Below are 16,107 nucleotides of genomic sequence, written 5' to 3' on the forward strand. Positions count from 1 at the left end.
CTTAGGACACTTACTGCTTCATCATCTTCAATATGTGGGGGCAGCTCAGCCATCGCATTCACATTCAAGCCGCAGGAAGGAAGAAGGGACAAGGAAAGGCACACTCCCTCCCAGTGAGAACTGATCCCAGAAGTTACACAAATTACTTTCATTTACATTCCATCGCTAAAACCTAGTCACAAGGCCATATGTAGCTGTGAGGAAACGTGAGAAATGTAATCTTTATTCCGGTGGCTGTGTGCCCTGCTCGAAATTGAGGATAAGGGATGTTGGTGGAAAACCAGCAGCCTTTCTACCAACATGGCTCAATTAGCCTAGAGAGCTGAAGAGAAGTCCTTAGTCTATAAGCTTGTTTCTCTCATGCCGGATGTGAATAAAAGGCGAGTAATCCCGGTGAAGAGTGAGAAAAATAAATTTCTATTGTTTGAGACATGACATAAAAAGACCCAAGCTTAAAAGGAAGCAGAGAACTACAGCAGAGCAGAAAGGAGAACCCAAGCTCCTGATGACCCAGACGGGCCACTGAATCCAGCCATCATGAAGCTGAGCCTCCACGTCCTCTAGGTGAGAGGAGGGATGTCCTTACTGTGTCTACCATTTTGGTTCTCAGCTTTTCTTGCAGTTGAAAGCATCTTGAGAGAATTCCCCACGGGCCCTCCTAAGCACGCCATCTCCTTTACGGTCTCTCTCAGCAACCTCTTCTTTGCCTTCACAGCCCTTACTACAATTTTCGATCGTGTATTTGTTGTTCAAAGTCTGTCCGCCCCGGCCGGGCTATAAGCCCTGAGCTTTGGAACCAGAGCTGTTTTGCCCATTATTGCATCCCTAGGAAATGAAATGAAAAGGCTCACACAATGCTAGGCACACAGTAGGCTTATAAATACACGTATCGTTAAAAACTAAGCCTTGCTCGTTCAAAGAGATCACTACCCCCCCCCCCCCCCCCCACCCCCGCCCAAGAGATCAGTTCTAAAGGCAGAGTCGGGACCACGTAAAGTGCTGCAGAAGGACAGCGTGGGGGATCCGCCTTTTGTCTCTTCTCAGGTTTTTGTCATGAACTGTTTAGTACTTCAGCAACATCCCACTGCCGCTTTACAGCTTTGGCATGACCTCAGATGCCAATACCGAGCCACTTAGAGCTCCAGCCTTGTCTGGAGAGTGTGATGGCAGAGCTGGGAGTGGCGACTTCCCAGGCTGTGCAGGGGCTTTCGCTGGAGCGTCACGGGGAGCCCTCAGTGCTTAATGGCCAGAGGGTTCCACCGGTCTCTGCTGCCACATTGCAATGGAAGCGGCGTCTGCAGGCGCCCGAGATGGATGTCGTATCTGCAGATGGCAGCGCTATTCATATCGAGCTTTTAGATACGAGGCTTTCCCCCGGAGGGAGTGAATCTGGATGAGTGCTCTATTTTCTACTCTTCACCTTCTCCCAGACCTTCTGTCATTCTTCTACCTCAGGTAATAGCCAATAAATTAAACAATTAATAGGTTTCTATTTGTAGGTCATCTCCAAAGTAGCTCACAGCCCACTCTGGAACGTAGGTCTAACGTCTTCTTTCTGTCTTGTACACTCCCTTCTTCCCAACACCTGTGGCGTTCATTGTTGATTAGGCTTTAACTCAATGCTCTGTTCTATCGAAATGGGATTGTTACATGAAAGCTTGGGGAGGAAGGATTAACTACGACACTGAAAGCAAGTATTCTTGACTTCCAAAATGTATGTTTAGATAAAACTGACTTTTTGCAGTGCCGATATGAACAAGCTACCTTTTATTGAGTGCCTACATGATTCAGGTGTTACAATAGTTTATATAATGCAGGCAGCAAAATGTGTTTAATCAATGGGAAAAGACCTGTACTACAGGCTGGTCTATGTTCTGCAGAATGCATGTTTGGAATAATTCAATAATAGGATATTATTTTAATTTGAAAATTTTCAAAAGTATCTTTTGCATTAAGATAGTACCTGCCGTATGATTATAGAGTAAATTAAATAATATATGTACAAATAAATTGAAAAGAAGCTTCAAACATTTGATAAAGTCCACAGAATAATTGAGTTAAAAACAGCTCATTTTTTATTTGTATGAGTTATGTTTGAAATTTGTAATTATCCTCCCATAAAAAAAGTTTTGAGATTTGATTCAGGGACTCACATAATCATGGATATTTTATTTTAAAACAGAAAATAAAAATAGGCATTTAATGTCAGCCCTCCTGTTCCCCATATCTTCTCCTCCTGGTCCTGTTTCCAAGTTTCTTATGGCAATAACAGATGATCCTTCCACCACCCCAACCTCCCGCCCTATAACCTACAGTTTCAATTCTGTAGCTGTTTACTCAGTCCTGACCATGGGAAGAAAGCTTATCAACGGTATCAATACCTCTGTGCTCTGGAATGCAGCATCGTTTATCAAAGTTCCTTAACTGGGATCTGGGACCCAGCTGTTGCAGCTTTGCTCCATAAGCCTCCTTAGTGATTTTGAGCCATGTTTACCCTCAAATTATAACATTCCCTTCCCATTCTCATCCTTATCTTAGATAGGATTGAGAATCTGCCATAGTCTCTACCTCTAAGTTCAACCTGATTATTCAATTTAGTACCTGGGAGTCTTACCCTGAATACCCATGAGCATTCTATATTCTCATGGACACCTTGTTTAATTACCACTTACCTGCCCAATGCCTGAGTACTACCTCTATTGTAAGTTTGCCAACAGGGGGTTCTTCTCTTACAAGCAGAAAAATCAAGCCTAAATGAGTGCATGTAATATGTCAAGATTATGTGGCCAGAAAACCCAACTTCAGTGAAAAGATTTACCAAGAATTCTCTCTGAAAGAATTAAACTCAGTGGTCAAGGTATGTTCCCAGATATCCATCATGCATATGTTTTATTCCAGCAATTCTCCCCAAGCTTTTAAATAGCTTTAAAAAGATGTTACACAAAATAACTCTTACTTTAAAACCATCCATTGTAGTTTTATAATTCTAGAAGAATTAAAAGTTTACTTCAAGCTCTTGAACCAAAGAAAAGTACAAGTGTCATGTATGTCCGTCTCTGTATCCACATCTGTATCCAAAGGCTCAATGAAAGCACCAAGTGAAGAAACATAATTTGTGGGTTGGCTCAAGGTTTGCTCTTCTTTATCTTGTTTAAGAGAAGAAGGAAGACATGATGTAGTCACTGCTTTCTTCTAGGGATCTTTGTGTCAAGAATCAGTTGGTGTTCCAAGGAATCACTTGGGATCTTTCCAATGAAGTTGTCAGAAAAATTACCTATTGTTAACTGTAGTAACTTAGAGTGAAATGTGTCTTAAACAAATGAGCAATGCAAAAGCAGAAAGACACCCTAAGAGTGCACATGCAACTTACATCTCGTATGCTGATTGTTGCTTATGTCACCACTGTCCTGGGAATGCCATTGGAGCACTGGGTGGTAAAATCAGGGTACATGGCAAGACCATTTTCTCAGCATCTGTTAACAGATCTTAGGCCAGGTCACATGTCCTTTGCTTCCCCATCTGCTCTAGAACACCCTACACTTATGACTAACTCCTAAAATGTGACACATGATTAAAGCACAGAAGCAGAATTTGTGCTTCGAGAATTTCAGTTTTAGTCGTATATTCTCATCACTTGAATGGTACTATTTACTTCCTTCTGATGTAAGGATTCACAGAAGTGTAATAGAGTAAAAAATTTAAACATATACCAGAATTCAGGAGTTGAAACCTAGTATATTCTCCTGAAACATTTTTTCCCCTACAGAATAGACCTTTCAAAGTAAGAATATAAATAATTCAGGTATTTTCTTATTCCTTTTTTGTAAGTTACTAAGATGAAATAATAGAGTCCCATATGGGTTTTTAACCTTTCAGATATCTTCAGTAGTTAAAATTCTCAGAAAGAAAGCAATTTTTGGTTTTACTCAGAGTTTGCTAACCTTCTCTGTTATAAATTGATTTTAAGTTCTTCTCAGCTCACATATATAAATGAGGAGCACTAAAGTAGTAATAAATCAACACAAAAAATATACTTGACTGAGATAACGGATTTTGCCTGGTTTCTGCCCCCTAGAGGGAGGTCAGATGAGCAGATGAAGACACTGAATGGCTCAGTGATTAAGAACAAGTAGTGAAAACATCTTCTCATCCTGTGCAGTGGACGTGTGTAAAAGCAGAAAACTGGTAAGATCAAGCGTAAGTAGAAACTCAAGGTCAAGACGTGTCCGTGTGACTTAAGAGCACATATAGGGCCTGCCACAGGCACCAGGAAACTGAAAGGAGAAGAGAATCTGAAAACCAGGTACAATAAATGCAAAGCATGATAGGTCAAAATGTGTAAACAGTACACCATCTTGAACAAAACACAGAGCACAATCATTAGACTTAGCATTAAAAAAAGTTACTGCTCTTACTATTCCTCTTAGAGAATAGAATGGGCTAAATTTTCTTAGATTTTGGTAGAAATCCTTAAGGCCATTTTTATATTAAAATTTATGAAACGGGAGATAGTCCTTGTGTTAGGGTTCCCCAAGAACCCTTCAGGTTGGTGTTTGCTGTGTTAAGACTCACAGGACTTAGAATACAGTCACACCCACAGCCAAGGTTTATTGCAGTAAAAGGATCACAAAGTGAAATCAGTAAAGGGAAAATGTGCACAGGAAGGTTTGGAGGAAACCAGGGAAGCTTCAAAGACTTCTCTCCCGCTGGAATCGCAGTGGATGTGCTTAATTCCTAGGAAGCGTTAGATTCAGTGCCAAGGGTTTGCACTTGGGAAGGGTTGTATAGACCCCGTCTGCCATTCCAAACTTCCAGAAGGAAAGCAGGTGTTTGGCATAAACCACATTGTTTCAATTAACAGTTTCGGTGCAGGGAGTCACTTTAATCATTTAGGAAAAGTTTTATATCAGTGCAGGGAACTGTTTACTGCCAATTTCCTAGGGCCTGGGGGCGACAGTGAACACCGTGCTGTTGTGGGCAAACTGGCTCTTCGCCTTCTTGCTGAGCGCTGAGTGTGAAAGTGGAACTCGCCTTCGGCTGCTTCATCAGCCCTGCCTTCAGAGGCAGGATGCCGAAGGGCAAATCTTGCAAGCAGGTATCTCTAAGGATAGAAGTCTCAGACCTGTTATGTTAACCCTTCTACACAGTTCCCTTAACTATTTTCCCCTTTTATTTCCATTCCAGATACAGCTGGCTCTGTTTGCCAATGGGTATCTAGAAACATCTCTAGAATAAGGGTTATTTAGTGCTCGCTTTGGCAGCACATATACTAGAATAAGGGTTATTCAAATGAGTTAAGGAAGGAAATAAACCTCACCAGGCATGGCCTGAATTTTCAGATCTTACTTATCCTAGAGCTTCAGTGGTCTGAATGTATTATAATAGGGTAATTCCCCAAAGCCAACCTTGAGGCTGATTACTCAGGTGGGACTAGCATGCCCAGGATGTATGTGGGTTCTCCAGTGACCAGATGTTTACCATGGCCATGTACAAGATATAGTTTCAACCATGCATCTCTGAGTGAATTGGAGGAGGCCAGAAAGAGCAAGGATAATTAGGTTCTTCAACTAAGAAAATGCCAAAAGCTTCACTAACATTTTCTCACTTTCCTACAAGCATAGGGTCTAGGTGATGTGAGCAGAGAAGTTGGACATTAACTGCCTAAACCATTAGAAGAATCTCAGCAAATTTGGATGTCTTTGATTGTCTAGGGAACACGGAAGGGCCCCCTTGATCTTCATTTTCCTTGGGAGAGTGTGGTATAGATCCTCAGGAACCAACGGCCCCTGGTATAATTTCTGATAACCCTCAAGGATGGTCAGTGGACTAGTCTGGCATGTCATGAGGAGCAGGCAGCAGTCACCAAATGAGCTACCTTTTCATGCAGGCAAATAGTCAAGTACACAGGAGGACCAAAGGCATTGGACTGAATGGCCAGATTCAAAAAGTAAGTCTGAAGACAGGAGGGCCCAGGGAATAAAGAACCAGAGTGCAAAGCCAAGATGTGAGGCCACCATGTGTTGACGGCTTGCTAATTTAAAACTTTTCTACATTGTGCTGTATAGCAATTCCATAGCAATTATCTCCTTTGATCCTAAAACCCCAGTGCAACCATTCTTTTAGTTATTGGAAATGCCCCATTAAATGCAAATATTCAAAATTGGTAGCATCAATTTTAAAATAGGTTTAGTCTGTAGTTGGAAGGCGAAGCATTAGTAGGAACTGGACTAAGGCTGGACGTGGAAAGTAAAGGAAAGGCAAACTGGTTTTGGGGACCTGGAAGGCCTTTCTCCCTGCCCCATACATACCCTCCAAAAAACTGTTCCAACTTTGACCAGATTTGACAAAGGGAAAGAGTTTTGTGAAGTGCTGCTTCCATATGCGACGCCTCAGAATACATTCCAAACTACCTGGCCTTGCTGCCGGATTTAAGTGCAAATTAATAAGACAGTAGCGCGGAAGAAGCCTCGGGGCTGACCACCATGCTGAAGGACCAAGAAACGGGGGTAGGCGAACCAGGGGGCCCGGAGGAGAGGAAGCGAAGGCAGGGGGCGGGCCTTCCGCGGAGAAACCCCACCCCTCCTTGCTCGTCGCTGATTGGTGGCGGCGATAGGCCGGGAGGGTGGGTGTGTCCGGGGAGGCGGGTGCGCGCGCGCTCGCCGGCGTTGGAGGAACCGGAAAGGAGGCGGGGCCGCGGCGGCGCGCGCTCCCGGGACGCGCGCGGCGCAGGCGGCGCGGATCGCAGGGAGCCGGTCCGGGGCCGGAGCGGGGTCCCTGGTGTGCGTGCGGAACGGGACTCCGGGGAGACGGTCGCGATGAACACGGTGCTGTCGCGGGCGAACTCGCTGTTCGCCTTCTCGCTGAGCGTGATGGCGGCGCTCACCTTCGGCTGCTTCATCACCACTGCCTTCAAAGACAGGAGCGTCCCGGTGCGGCTGCACGTCTCGCGGATCATGCTGTGAGTGCGGCGGAGGCCCGGCCGGCGGGGCGGGGCGGGGCGCCTGGACCGGGCCGGGGTGGGCGCCGAGGCCGGGCCGCCGCGGGCAGGGCGTCCGCGCCGCCCCGGGGGACCCCCTCCCCCCGCCCCGCCGCTCCTCCGCGGCCGGCGCCCCCGAGGACGGACGCCCCGGTGGACGTCGCGGCTTCTCGGCGTCCCCTCGAACTCCCACCCCTCCGCCGCGAATTCCCGGGCTTGCTCTTAAATTTTAATTTTGAGTGTTCCTCAGGCCGGTGCCTCGGCTTCCTTCCTGTTCCTCACTTCCCCCGCCCGCGCCGGCCAATGAGGGAGCAACACAACAGCGGAGCCGCGCCGCCGCCCGCCCGCCGGCTCCCGGGCCGGCTCCCGGCTCCGCTCCCCGCTCCCCGGCTCCCGGCTCCCGGCTCCGCTCCCCGCTCCCCGCTCCCCGGCTCCCGGCTCCCGGCCGGCCGCCGCGCCTCGGCGCTGCCCTCTCAGACCGGACTCGGCCCCGCGTGCGGGCCTTCCGCGGTTCTCGCCCGGCCGCCTTCGCGGGGGTGTGGGGGCTGCCTCCCTCGGGGGCTCTGCCTTCTGGGGGCGCTGCCTCCTTCCGGGCGGCGCGGACTCGCAGCCGCTTTGAAGTTGGCGGGAGCCGGTGCGGTGCGCCGAGAGCCTGCGACAGCCCCGCGCTCGGGTCCCGCGGCCGGTTGAAGAGTCTGCGAAAATGCCCCAAATGGGATTTATTTCAGAATGACGTTGTCATTTCCATGTGCCGGTTTAATGTTGCCTCGATAATGTGTTCGCCGGCACAGTTTTTGATACGTAGGTGGGTTTTTTCCCCCCTTTTTCTTCTCCCCCACCTCCCGGTTCTCACATCTCTGTTCCATCTCGCGTCAGGGTCTCTCGTTCTTCAGCCGTAGTTTTCTAGATGTCTTCGTCGGAGTCTCCGGCGAGCCCGTCACCGAAGAGCTCCTCTGCTGTGCAACGCGCTTCCAGATGCCGCCCCCGCCCTGCACACCTTTCCCCTCCTGCTGCTCGCGGGTACCGGGTTTTAGATTCCAGCAGACGCCGGCACTTTTTGCTGTTGTTAATCTTGAGCAAGTTTCTTAGCGTCCTGGGCCTTAATTTCCTTTTAAAAATAGAAATAATACCCAAGTCGTAGGCTTGTTGTGAGGATTATTTGAGATAATTACGAAAAATTCACTGTTGGGCCTCCCAGACACACAGGAAGCACTCGGGTCAATACAGCAGCACTTCCCATTCATCTTAATTTTCCCGCACCCCTGTAGTCCCCTGTGGCCTTCTGCCCCGCCACCAGACTCCCTGACAGCAGGTGTTCACTCTCCCTTGGAGCAGTTTTCACACTCTGCCCCCCATTTTGCTGGGGATTCTCTTTTAAGGTTTATGCTGTAGCTACAGACCTAATTTTTATACAGGATTAAAAGTTTTATCCTCTTTTCCCACTTGTAAGTTTCTCTGATTTTTTACTTCTTGCTGTTCCACCTGTGCCTCCAAGCTCCTGTGTTTCACTTTAAGGAACTGAGTGAATTGTATGTGCTGTTATGTGTGAAGAATGGTAAAACTTTTGTCTTTATTTTTAGAAAAAATGTAGAAGACTTCACTGGACCTAGAGAAAGAAGTGATCTGGGATTCATTACATTTGATATAACTGCTGATATCCTTTAAGAAAATATTTTATTGCCTTCTCTGTACTGGTATAATGATATACGTGTTGTTTAGTGATTTGGGGGGAGGTACAGTAGTCTCACTATCCCCTGAGTCAGTCAGACTTTAGAAGTTTCTATAGGTGTATTTCCATTAGTAAAATAGTTTTAATATCTCCTCATTCACACTTGAGAAAATTTATTTATGGATTCTTCAGTTATTATTTTGTGAACAGATTTTAAAACTTTTCACAGAAACGTTAAACAGATTGAAAGCTTGAAGAGAGTTTGAATATTTTTTTTTTTTAAAGATTTTATTTATTTATTTGTCAGACAGAGATCACAAGTAGGCAGAGAGACAGGCAGAGAGAGAGAGAGGAGGAAGCAGGCTCCCTGCTGAGCAGAGAGCCCAATGTGGGGCTTGATCCCAGGACCCTGGGATCATGACCTGAGCCGAAAGCAGAGGCTTTAACCCACTGAGCCACCCAGGCGCCCCTGAATATTTCAGAAAGAAAAAAATAGAATCAGGTCGATTGGATTATAGAAAGAGAACTGTTAGCAGTGCTCAGCCTTCCTAGATTGATTATTTTATGTACAATCCCAAGTAATATATCCATATTTCATGATAGCAGAGAGAAACATATGTTAAAAAAGTTAATTGTCATCTGTTAAGGTTTAGAAGTTCATTATCAGTATGGTTATTTGCAAACCATATTAGAATTTTGCCGTTATGGTTTTTTTAATAAGTACTTTTATAATGAGAGTCAAGAGAAATCTTAACGTTTATAAGAGTTACTTTAAAATGGGAATGATTTAATCTTTTTCTTTTGAATTTCCACCATTTGATAACTGTCCATTTTGGCCAATGTAATCTTTTATGGTCTTAGATTAATATGTTGGCAGCATTGTTCTCTGCCATGCCATCTGATCACACCTACCTTTTTAAGACCTCAGGATTAAAATTGGCTATGGTGATTGCACTGTCCGGACTTCTGTAAAGCCACTGTCTCAACAGTCGGAGCAGATGACGAACCCGGGGAGTTTACCTGATAGGGCTCTTGACTGCCATGGAATTACTTTAACTTGATTTTTTAGAAATAAGTGTTGGGTTTAGAAGTAGACTAGAAATTAGTTCTCTAGGCACTTTGTGAGGAGATAGTGTAACTGTCAGAAGAGGCCTGTGGGAAACTTGGTATATCAGCTTTTAAGTTTTTGTGTCATTTTAAAACAGTCTGGTAAGAGGGAGTTTGGATCTCTTCCGTAAGTAACTTTATCTGGAGAATTACAGTGAAATTTCCTGACATCTCAATTATTGTACTTATATATTCTCAATCTCATCATTTGTAGTTTTTCTTAATGCTGCTGCTAAAACTTGAAATTGGGCCTTTTTTTTTGTAAAGAGCTATTCTTAGACTTCAGTTCTAAAAGCAGAGTATAATGACCATGTTGCTGTCAGTATGTATAAAGGCGTGTAATAAAATGACTTAGCCATTTACATATGATACTTAATAAAATCCAGACACTTAATTTATTTCATTTTGCAGTAACACCAGTCTTGTAATTAATCATTGTGAATATTTTTTTGCACTCTGGTAAGCTGAGGAAATCGGATTGACGTTCAGCTGCATATTCTTACCAAAGCACTTTGTGGACTGAGACATTTTGATCTCCGTTGGCATGGGCTCAAAAGCAACATGAACATTTATTATATTTCGTTTAATTACATGAGCTGATTCATGTTTGTCTGTCAGTAAATTTAAACTATGATGATTGGTTATACTTTAGAACTTCCGTGGAATTGAATATGCATCAAAGATTAAATCTTCTTTCTTTTAGACTTGGCTAATGTTACAGAAAGCTAAATTTTGTATTGTTCTGTTACTTTCTTATTAAATCATAGTTAGAGGCACAGGGGAATGATGCTAATAATCTCACTGACACATATTTTTTTATTTTGAAATGAGATTTTATAATCTATTTGTCTTTTTTGTGTTCTTATTAAACTAGTGTCTCAGTATGTTTCTGAGCCACCTCTCTTTTTTCTATTTTAGTATTATTATTGCTGTGGATAATTAAGAATAAGATTGATTTAGAAGTTGTTTGCTGCTTTACGATTTTTATGTTCCTTAATTTGTTTACATCTAGAGAATATATTTGATTGGAATGTTAAGCAATTGTTTCTTTATTTATCAGCAGAATATTCAACTAAAAATAATGTAAGTATATATATATATAGAGAGAGAGATGTATTTTAATAATCCTTAAAATCTCATTCTTTATGAAAAGATATAAATCTTACATATTCAAAATATCTGACATGAGTCGTTCAGTAAAAATCCTAAGCCTCTGGAGAGGTGACTACTAAGAAAACATCTCTTTTGGTTGGTAGCCTTTTATTTTTTCTGTTACTATAGCTGTCTAGTATTCTTGTCCCCAGAATGCAGTGCATGCAGGGTAATCTGTAGGTATATAAGGAACATCATTAAGAGCTACTATTTCTTCCCTTACAGAGTTAGGAGGACTTGCCAGTTTTTCAGTTCATTACTTTTCACTTGATGTTAAGATGGAGTGGCAACTGCTAAGCTCCTGATCTGTACTGGAAACGAGTACTCTAGCTATGTGTTTTTTGTTTAAAAATAAAAGGGAAAGAAGCCAAACTGTATGAGTACTTGCAATATGGACTGACGTTCATATGCTCAGCTCCGTGGTCAGACAGTCGCATGTCTCCAACAGCATGCAGGTTCTCCAGGGGTAGAGGAGGAATTCTGCAGGGCAGAATGGTTGACTGTTCTGCATGCAATTTATTTGTTCAAGTTCAGCGGTTTATAAAGTTGTACAGTATAATCCAGTTCAGTGGGTGATGTTACATAGTTTTAAATAAACAAATCTCACAAAATGGAAAAACGGCTTAAAAACATTCCTGCAGAGAAGTTACAAATGGTTCAACCACATGTAAGCAGCGGGAACACAGCAGAGCTGATGTGTGTGTTCCTCTTTGGAGGTGCTCGGCCACATTAATGGGTTAGAAAAAGAGAGAACCTAGAGAGATCTAATACAAAGTTGTCTGAGAAACATTGGTCAAGAATATTATTAGAAATGCAAATTTATGTTCATTATCAGTGGTGATATATCGTCTAATGGCAATAGTGATGTGTACTATGTGCAGAATTTGTAAATAAATGCTTATTTTGGATTTGTGCTCAAAATAATTTGTGCTCAAATCTTTCGGTACCATTTCCAGTGATAAGCTCAGAAAGGCTGTTGAATTAGGAGTGTACTAAGAAATGGGGAAGTGGAGTTGCGGTGCGAGTATCGAATTTTTTAAGATGAAGTATTCTTTTCATAGCTTTGGAGAAAAGATGGCAAGATGCTTGAATCAACAAAATCTGTGACCTGTGTTTACAACTCTCACTATCCATATATGTAATAAAAAACTATAAAGATAACACATTTTTAAAATCCTATCAGGTTATTTTAAAATCTGCCTAAATATTTGTATTTTTGTTTTGATGTGAGCTGTTCTAATCATCTTACTAAGCCATATAGCTATAATTAACATCTCCATCTGTTGAGAAATATCTTCCTTTGCTTTGGAATTATATGGGATTCACCAGTTTCAGGATTTAAAAGTAGTCTTTTTAATCATAAACTAGAGCTTATCAGAAGTTTTGTCATTAAAAGCTACTAAACTATTAGAATAAAACACTTAAAATTATTAATTTGTGATTGAAATTTATTGGTTCAGTCTGATTTAGAGCTTTTGTTGCAGATGAGAGGAAGGACTGAATTTTTTTTTTTTTTTTTAGATTTTATTTATTTATTTGATAGAGCAAGAGACACAAGCAAGGGAGAGCAGTAGAGAGAGAGGGAGAGGGAGAAGCAGGCTCCCCACTGAGCAGGGAGCCTGATGCGGGACTCGATCCCAGGACTCTGGGATCATGACCTGAGCTGAAGGCAGTTGCTTAACCAACTGAGCCACCCAGGCACCCCAGAAGGACTGAGATTTTTATATAGAATGTTGCTAAAACAGAAATCCCTGAAAGTGTTAAGTGAGTGATTGTGATAAATGAATTAAAATATGATGGTGAAATCCATGGAATTACAATATGCTTCTGTGTTGTTTTCACTCTCATGTTTGTTATCAGCGTAGTCTAGAGGTGATTTGTAGTTAGAGATGAGTCTACTTCTGTATTTTATTGGAACTATGTTCACTTTCAAGGGATGAAAAATTAACTTTATCTGCTGATTGGCTTGATCAGTTAACTGGAATTTTTAGTACTTCAATTCATTTTACATTCATTTTGATTGAGCATGTCTTTTATGCCAAATATTTTGTTAGGCCCTAGGATTACTGGATTGTGTAGGTTTTGAACCCTGCCCTTGAGAGTCAACAAAATGTTAGAACATATAGAAAAAGCTATTCTGAAGGTAAGAGTAATGACTGTATACACACATATCATTCTATAGCTCTCAACAGATTATTTGAATTAATATGTTATCTTCTTGGTGACAGGTATATCTAAATTATATTCATAATTCTGGTTTACCTCAGTGTGACTAGTAAGTTAATACAACTGGGAACTTAACAGATCGTTCCTTTGGTGAAGGAATAAATGTGCATTAAAGTCATTTCACTTTGGCATATCTTAGATTATATATTCTTCAGGCTTGATGTTTCTGTTTTATGCTAGAAAAAGGCTTTGTGGTGAAGATTTGAACCTTCTTAGAAATAATGTCCACATTTCTTTTCAGCGAATGTAGTCACCACACGCTGAGCAACTGACCTTCCAGGCTAAATAGTAATGGATGATAGCTTACTAAGAACAGATTTCTTGGGTTTAATAGCGGTCACAGATGTGTTTTCTCTGCACTTTATGCCCCTCATTTTCCAAACAGAACTTGGTTTTGATGTGTCAGAATAGCGGATTAAAAGAATTGATTTCTAGAACATTCGATAATAAAACAATGATGTGTCTATGATTAATGTAAAGGAAAAATACTTAGAAGACTTCATTTCTTTAGTGATTCCTTGGTAATGTTAAGACCTTGGAGATACATAGATATTCCTGACCTAATCTGGCAGCAGAGACCTGTGTGAGGAGCATGGTGGAGCAGGAGTAGCTGTCTCAGTTTCCCGACACTTTTCAGAGTCCATACTGGGCTGGAAGGTCTCAGAAATTTTACAGGGAAAAGTGATTTAGGAGTATGCTTGCTTGCTTTCCGATGATTCTAATCCCTCTGTTTCTCCAAGGGCCCCACTCTGGAGTGCACATGAGTCTAAATAAAACCTTAGAGTAAGCTTTGAGGGCCCTAAGTAATACAGTTGTTTTAGCAAAAGCAGTGATTTGCTTTAGGGAAATTTTTTGTCCCAGAAAAGTTCAACTTCTTGTATCTATCCACTTATTTTGTTATGTTCTAAGATTTTAGCAATTCCCTGAAAATGTGTATTCATTAATGTAAATTAAAGTATTTGCATAGCACTGCTTTTAATTTGAAGTGACAGAGTTGTAAGTTCTGATGAGTTATCTAATTAATTTTCATTTTAATGTAGGCTCTGAACCAAGTTGTCCTTTGGGACAAGATTGTTCTGCGAGGTGATAATCCAAAGCTGCTGTTGAAAGATATGAAAACAAAATATTTTTTCTTTGACGATGGAAATGGCCTCAAGTGAGCAGTTCCTTGTCATTCTTTTTTTTTTTTTTTTAAGGTTTTATTTATTTATTTGACAGAGATTGCAAGTAGACAGAGAGGCAGGCAGAGAGAGAGAGGGAAGCAGGCTATGCGGGGCTTGATCCCAGGACCCTGGGATCATGACCTGAGCCAAAGGCAGAGGCTTTAACCCACTGAGCCACCCAGGCGCCCTGGTTCTTTGTCATTCTTTACATGTAATTAAATATGTGGGGGAGAGAATTATATAATGTACTTTTGTTTTTAAGAAAGTGATTAGAGGGTAAAAAGGGGAAAGTTGAGAGAAAATAAATACAGATCTGATCTGGAAAATTGGGTAGAAACACTGCCACAGACATGGGTCTAAGATGAGCACTGAGTTCTTGTGCGGTAAGTGAAATGGCTCAGTCGTACTGAGAAAGGCCCTTAGCTGTTTCTGCTGTGACCTTTGCAGGGGGCCCTTCAAGAGGAGGTAGTGTGTGTGTCCAGGATTGACACTGAGGGTTCCAGCTGTGCTTACCTTCTCTGAACCCCCTTTCCTTTGATGCACAGGGAAAGAATTAGAATAACTGAGATTTTGGGTCATTTTAGCTCGTAAGCTCTGTGAGTAAACACTGGAAAGGAATTTAGGGGAGAGCTCTTGTAACCAGACCTCGGGTTTTGCAGATGAAAAATTGGAGCCATGAGTGATGATTTGTTCACAGTCTAGACAAGGAGAGAATTCGATTTCAAATCCTCGCCTTCTGATATCTAGCTCAAATCTCTTTCTATATTCTCGCTCTGTTTTACTCAATTAAGCTTTATGACCCATAGCTCTAATAACTGGCACTCACAAGAAGTGAGTGAGTTTAGTTAGGTCATTATGGGATGCCTGCAGAAAACCAATGCTGGTTTTCCAGCGTCGTTCCTGGATTTCAAAGATTTGAGAGGACTTCTGTTGGTAGATTAGGATTCCGGCTACAAATAGCTGGTTATGAAGTATTTGAACCCCAGTGCTTGAACTAAAAATGTTTTTTGTTGAACTAAAAATGTTTCTGCTGACATCTAATAAAAATGTTTATTCTGTCTTTTTATAGGGGAAACAGGAATGTCACTTTAACCCTCTCTTGGAACGTTGTACCAAATGCTGGAATTCTACCTCTTGTGACAGGATCAGGTCACGTATCTGTCCCATTTCCAGATACATATGAAATAACGAAGAGTTATTAAATTATTCTGAATTTGAAACAACATATTTTTATACTTAATGAGTCATATCTTCTTTTTCTCTTCCCTTGCATCTTCATTTGGTTGTTCCTTTTCTTTTTTTACGGGGGGTGGTTTAAGAACTAACATCAAAGGCGTAGTTGAAGGGGAAAGGTTAATGTGCTACTTAATTTTACAAGCAAAACACACACAAAAAAGGCCACCAGAATATTATAAAAATATAAAAACAAGACAACTACACAATAAAGATTTGTAAAAAATTTATGTTTGAGGTATTCCCTGTATGTCCATGGTTCCTTACGGAATATACAGTGAGCATGAAGGGTAGTTAAGACTTTCAGGTGCCTGTGGAGTTAGAAGAACTGTATTTTATGCCTCGCATTCATGCAGGTTCACATTGGATGTGATGCAGAAGTGGACATTCTCTTTTTAGGTTATGTTGCATTACCAGAAAAATTAAAATGGTTATTTGTAAGACACCTGGTTTACAAAATAGCCAGAAGTGATGGAATTGTATTCCGTTTGTCTCTGGAATGCCCCATATGCTTGTTTTCCTTACAGGTGACTAGCAACTTCCTCCACTTAAAGACTAAATACCTCTTTATATGCTGTAAA

General features: G+C 41.9%; 1 protein-coding gene across 1 annotated transcript; it reads left to right on the top strand.

Annotated features, from left to right (window-relative positions):
* Positions 1-6,687: 6,687 nt before the first annotated feature.
* On the top strand, positions 6,688-15,754 carry SPCS3 (signal peptidase complex subunit 3). Its single transcript, XM_059384012.1, has 5 exons — positions 6,688-6,958; positions 8,557-8,630; positions 10,759-10,835; positions 14,171-14,286; positions 15,363-15,754. Exons 1-5 carry the CDS (start codon positions 6,816-6,818, stop codon positions 15,493-15,495), a joined length of 543 nt encoding a protein of 180 aa, XP_059239995.1. The 5' UTR covers positions 6,688-6,815; the 3' UTR covers positions 15,496-15,754.
* The last annotated feature ends 353 nt before the right edge of the window (positions 15,755-16,107 follow it).

Source organism: Mustela nigripes, chromosome 18 (assembly GCF_022355385.1).
Source record: "Mustela nigripes isolate SB6536 chromosome 18, MUSNIG.SB6536, whole genome shotgun sequence".
In the NCBI taxonomy this organism is placed as follows: Eukaryota; Metazoa; Chordata; class Mammalia; order Carnivora; family Mustelidae; genus Mustela; species Mustela nigripes.

Coding starts and splice junctions, on each gene's coding strand:
- SPCS3 (XM_059384012.1), top strand. CDS start 6,816: ATGAACACGGTGCTGTCGCGGGCGAACTCGCTGTTCGCCTTCTCGCTG. Junction 10,836..14,170: donor AATATTCAACTAAAAATAAT/GTAAGTATATAT, acceptor ATTTTAATGTAG/GCTCTGAACCAAGTTGTCCT. Junction 14,287..15,362: donor GACGATGGAAATGGCCTCAA/GTGAGCAGTTCC, acceptor GTCTTTTTATAG/GGGAAACAGGAATGTCACTT.